Source organism: Melozone crissalis, unplaced genomic scaffold (assembly GCF_028551555.1).
Source record: "Melozone crissalis strain CALT ecotype California unplaced genomic scaffold, PUWL_Pcris_2 ptg000006l_1, whole genome shotgun sequence".
NCBI classification, from domain to species: Eukaryota; Metazoa; Chordata; class Aves; order Passeriformes; family Passerellidae; genus Melozone; species Melozone crissalis.
In genome coordinates, this window is record NW_026535784.1 from 52,253,379 (window position 1) to 52,259,378 (window position 6,000).

The following is a 6,000-nucleotide window of genomic DNA, read 5'->3' on the forward strand; positions in this document are numbered from 1 at the left end:
TGGCTAAATAGTAATTCAAAATTACATGAATGTGTATGTCAGTACACTCAGCTCCCACCCCAAAGGAGATATTTCACAAAGGCTCAGAAAAAAAAAGAAGGGAAAATAAAAAAACAGCAGCACAATATAATTACTGACACATTCTTAACAATAATGTTACAAATCTGCTCTAATTGGTAAATATACAAATTAGTAAAACCAAGGAGATAAATGCTTTGATATATTTAACATCAGGAGAAATGAAACATCATTATTTAATATCAACTTCAATTTTTAAATGCCAAGTTCCACTAAAAAGGGTAGGGCCTAGGGAACTTTAAATTTAAATTACTATGACGACTAGAAACAAAGGAAACAATAAACTTATGGATGTTAAAATGCCTCGAAAAAGCCAACTTACGCTGCGGCTTCTTGTGCTGACACCCCTTTGATATTCTTCGCCAAATAATCATCTATGGCATCTTTGTCTTTGATCAAATGAATCCTAAATTTAAATGAAAAAAATTAAAAGAAGCACTGTAAGGTGTTAACATAGACTTCTGCAGCATGTATAATGTATTATCATCGCCAAGTTGAGCTAAACACTGAAATATTGACAAAGTAATATATCAGACATTCTATAAGCACATACAAGTATCTTTTTAATTTTTTGGTCTGTAGTTAGTTCAAATCTTCATTTCTGAAAGAAAACAGAGGTGATACAAGCTTTCAGGAGATCTGGTTATCTGATATTTCTGTATAAACTAAAAGAAATTGTGTATTAGCTAAATCAGTAATAATTGATTAAGCTATCCATATTTAAACTGTTTCCTAAATCAGAACTGTTACATTTTTGTATTATGAGTATGGACCAGAGTGGTACAATGTATTTCATATTTAGCTTCTCCAAAATTAAAAACAAAGGCAAATCAGGAAAAGAATTCCCAAATCCAACTCAAAATGTTTTCCTTGGTGCAATGCAATCTTTTAATACTGTCCCTGGCTTTCCACAGTTTGAGTAGCTTAGTGCAAAAGGTTCTCCACTGAGGGGATAATTTGAATGTCATCAAAATAAAGAGCAAAGTTCAGGATGCATGGATGTAGGTTTAAAATGTGAACTGTGCAGCATTTCACCTTTCACTTCAGCCACCATATCTTTGCATCTCCCCTCTGATACACGAGATGCCTGGAAAGGGTAATATGCACTCACTGGCCATAAGGTGTACATAAACAGCATCTGATATCCCAACTGCAGAGGATGTTATCTTTATAAAAGTAATGTGAATTTATTTTTATCCTTCTGAGAAAGAGCACAAAGATTGTCTGGTTAATCACTCAAAGATAAAAGAAATTCAGCATTAGTGTTCCACATAAATCCATTACTTTGCTCTTTCTCTGTCTGTATTACACTGCTGTCTTTCATTACAGTGATGAGAGTAAACTCTTTTCATAATGTTAGCTATTATAAGCATCACACTCCTTATTGCTCTGAGAATACTGAAGACACTTCACAAAGTTCATTTAAATGAAAACAAAATAGCTAAGCAAGGCAGAGATATTTTGACATATCTGTATTTAAAACAATGTAACAGTGAAAACTTCCCTCATAAATAGTGCCTTTAAATTTGTTCCAGAATTTGCTGCTGCTGAGTGGCACCACCAGAGGCTTGTGCTTCGAGGCTGCACTTAACACAATCCACAGGAGCTGCTGCTGATGTACACCTTAATGATACTGCTGTGAAAATTCACTTTTAATCAATACCAAAATGTTTTCAATATCAAAATTTTCAGAATGATAAAAATTTAGGAAGATCTTTGAAAGAAGGGAAAGTCAAAACCCCCAAACAGAAACAGTGAACTACAGCAGGCAAATTCCTATCAGCCTACTGCAATTCAATCCACATTGCAGTTAAAAAGCATCTCAAAAAGAAACAAAGGAAAGCCTGATGCCTTTCCATTGTCTTTACAAAGGTACCTTAATAAATAAATATCAAAAAATCAGAGGGAAAGCCCTTAGAATCATATACAATTTAAAATGTCACCTGCCTTATAGCCAAAGTATGAATTTCTGACTTCTGACTGGCAACACCCTCAAACTTAAAGAAAACTACAGCAAGGGAAAAAAAAACCCATAAGCAAAACCTTGCAAACTAATTGCTGTATTGCAGAAGTTCTGTAATAACCTGTATTGGACTGATGCAACTACAAACATGGTCATCCATTATAAAGAGCTGAGCTTACTAAAAATAACAAATACTAAAAATAACAAATACTTACTAAAAATACAAATACATAATCACACTCAGGCTGTTATTATGGATGATGCTAGTGTAGCAATAACACAGAAAACATGGGCAGGTGAAACTTAGTTAAAAATACTAGGAAATTCCATCAGCTCAAGAAAATCATTATGGCTTCCTATATGCAATGAAAATTAAAAACATTAAAATGAATTAATTAATCAATGTGAAGAAAAGAGATTGTGACTTGGAATGGACATTGTTTCTTTTTACAGAATTGAGATGAGGATGGCATTTGCTAAAAGACACAATTTCTTTTCTTCCAGAGGTTGTCACTTGCCTTTTTCAAGCTACTTTATCCTTATTTCTCTGGTGTTTCCATAATGACTCACAGTACCTCAAAGTGTACAAAAAGAGTCTGCTTCACCTATAAGCTGGCTCCTATTTAATTTTAAATCACTCAGTTGTTAACAAGAAATCCTTTTTAATCCAATGGAAATCTTTTTTTTTTCTCTCTCTTTTAATTTTGGAACTTTCCTAAGAGAGAATTTCCTTTCCTATGATTTTTGTAGTTTTAATATTGCATATTTTTAATATGATTTGTCACTGGGGCACAGCTGATTGAAGCTGTTCACAGAAGAAATGATGCTTTGAAAGAGAAGTGGTACCTACCTTGCAGACTCTAATGGGGGGCAAAGAGGCTCCTCTATGAACTTGGGATGCTCTCCTGGGCTTTGGAGGACTGCTTGAGGCAACACCTTCATTTGCACTAAAACAAACAAACAAAACCAACATTACTTGAAACAACCCCTTCACAGCAATGTGGTTTATTTTCCTTCTTTTGCTGCTTCCCAGGCCACTCTCTGGTATTTCCAGTGAATTAAAACCCAACTCCAGTTCCACACAAATCTCAGCATTACTTCCGTAGGACATAGCACAAAGGACTGGTCATTATTTAACTTTCCATGGATTTCTCTCTTTCACTGAGGTGCTTTTGATTTCCATAGGGATAGCTGATTCAGGAACCAATACCTGCATGGGATTCCCCTGAGCTATCTCATTACTTCCTATCTAGGTCCAAGTAGTGATAATATTTTAACTTAATACACAATGTGGACAGGTGATGAAATATACAGGGTGCAAAGCAACGACAGGCACTGTGTTAATGTTCAAAATCCTACATAATCATACTAGAAAAAAAGCTTTTGAAGGAAAAAAAGGTAAGTAATGCTATACTTACAACACGGGTTTTACTTACAACAAAAGCCAAAAGCCTCACAGTTATTTAGAAACGGCTGGCTTGTCATCTTGAAGTACATAAATGCTAATAGGACTTTTTTGTCATATAGAGCTACTGTGTTTTTTCCCCAAGTATTCAGTCTACACTTCCTACCATTAAAGTTTCAGCTGCCAGTTCCTTCATTTTGCATGTCTGTGATCTGAGGACGTTAGCAGCAGGAGCACCCTTACTTTTAAATTTGGTTTAATGTAGGTATTGCATGCCCTGCTGGTAGGCCTGAAGGCATAAACTTTTAATAGGGATGGAAAAACAGAATATAATAAGAGGGGGAAAAGAATTTAACTATTTGCTACATTTTACAAGAAACTTGCTACATTTAGTAGGAAATTTATTTTTTTGGAAAGAGGTATTAGATACAACTCAATGTGTTACAGAATGATCAGCATCAGATTAGCAAATATTTTATATATTAGCCTTTCTGGGATCAAAAGCCATTTCATTGATGCAGTATTTTGCTGTGGTTATATTGAAGTAATTTTTTTAATTGTGTTACTGAGAACTGAATAATAAGGAGAATCATATTTTGAAAGGATGACAGGATAGGATTTTTCTTCTAAGTCATTCTTTTGGGGCCTTGTACTAATGATATTTTCTACAGAAAGAAAATAGGTATTATGTATAGATAAACTGGTCTGCAATTAGAGGCAGCAAAATTTAACAGAAGTGTGTCCTAGAAAAGAAAAAAATCAATTGAACAAAAAACATATGGGTAATTCATCACTATAAAAGATTACACTTCTCACAGAGAATGACAGGTTTGTATACAAAAACTATATAGGAAGGAAAACCCCTTTTTAGGAAGATGCTATTCAGTGAGAAATAGTAATTGGTCTTTGGAACAACAATATTGAAGCCCAGAGAAGATGCAAAGCTTTCTACAAGCTTTGTTGTGAGGTATTAGGTGGGAAAATGAACACAGCCATGCCTTAGTGGAGGCTGAGGAATGGCAAGCCAGAGGGGCTGACTGCAGCTACGGGGCAGAAAAGGGGGGGGAAGCAGCTGCAAGGAAACCCCCATAGAGCCACTGCAGCCATGGAAAGCTATGGATAGGGAGCTGTGATTTGGGGACTGCCACAAAGCACCTGGCTGGAGCACACAATGAGTCCCTGCTGGCTCACATGCTCCATGTTCCCAATTCACAGAAAAGAGGCTATCAGGCACACAGGTGTCATATGAGGCACATATGCAGACATTTTCCTTAGCATGTTTTTGCCTCAAAAGGACTAAAATACTGCCGTGGCTCCTATTTCAAACTCAAAGCTTGGGAGAGGAAAAAAAAAAACCCCAAGCTGCTTCATAACAATGCCAACTTTTACTTTGAACTTTTACTTTAGATGTGGGAGATTGCTTTCAGAGTGAAATGGAGGGTGTATTTCTCTTATTTCTCTCATTTCCAAGGTAACTGATTCTTACAGGTAAATTACAACCACAGACACACGACAAAATGCATCACATCCTTCTGAAACTCATGTTATTTCAGTCTTGTAAATTTCATTGCTGGTCATTTAAAGACCACTTTACATCTTGCTCCTTTATGATAAAGTCCAAGCCATGTCTCATTTACTTCATCAAACACCCACAGAATTCAGTGAAACATGAGGTAGTGCCGTTTATTTCTAAAGAAGTGCTTCACTTAATCCCGCAATGGAGGGAATCTCCCCATGGATGTAATTGCTCTCAGGTGCACTGAAACCAAAGTAAAACACCAGCTGAGAGCAATGGTGCCTTTCCCAGCACCTTTTGGGAAACCCCTTTGCTCTTCCTACACATTTTCTGAGGTATTAACTGGAGGCTGAGGATTTCCCTCCCTGGGAAGGAGGAGAGGAAGCAGGCATGGATACACCACACCTTTGTGGGCACATCTGCTGCTACTTGGCACCTCGCAAGATAAAGGGACATCAGAAAGTGACAGGACAGACTTACTGGCACGCAGCTTTACTACACTGGAAGTAATAGTGTAAATTGATTAAAAAAATAAAAACGAGCAACACATTTTTGAAATCTACAGCCAGCGTGATAGATGCTATTTGTTCCAAGTGACCTGGACGCGGTCACGGCCTCAGCCCGACCCGTATCCTCAATGCCCTCCGTCCCTGCGGCGCTGGGAATCCAGCCGCCATCCGCCGCTGCCACCAACCACTGCCCAGGGACACCTCAGCGTGTGCCTGCTACACACCCCGGCCCTTGGCTCCGGTACCGATAAAATGTACCCCCATGGCCGGAGCTCCCGGCGCACAGACCTGGGCTCATGGTGCGGCCGCACGACGAGCTCTCTCTGCCGGCCCGGCCCGGCCCTTCACGGGACGCCGCGGCCTCGCCATGGCGACGGGGCCGGGCGGCGCTGGGGCCGGGGCCGGGGCGGGGCGGCGTTGAGGGCCGGGCTCCCGGAGCTCTCACGGACCATCCCACCCCTTCCCGGGGGCTCGGCAGGCGCTGAAGTCGGGTTAGACCCTGGGAAGCGCGGGGGCTGTGAGGAATCGG

The 6,000-nt window shown here is 39.1% G+C and overlaps 1 protein-coding gene across 1 annotated transcript in view; it reads right to left on the reverse strand.

Moving 5' to 3' along the window:
- TTC29 (tetratricopeptide repeat domain 29) overlaps nucleotides 1-5,769 on the reverse strand; it is a 117,916-nt gene extending 112,147 nt beyond the window's left edge. Inside the window, exons 1-3 of the mRNA XM_054295473.1 lie at nucleotides 5,760-5,769; nucleotides 2,892-2,988; nucleotides 401-484 (exon numbers count right to left, since the gene is read on the reverse strand). Coding sequence (XP_054151448.1) covers nucleotides 401-484; nucleotides 2,892-2,988; nucleotides 5,760-5,769 — 191 coding nt within the window. The remainder of the gene's footprint in view (nucleotides 1-400; nucleotides 485-2,891; nucleotides 2,989-5,759) is intronic.
- Nucleotides 5,770-6,000: the final 231 nt, after the last annotated feature.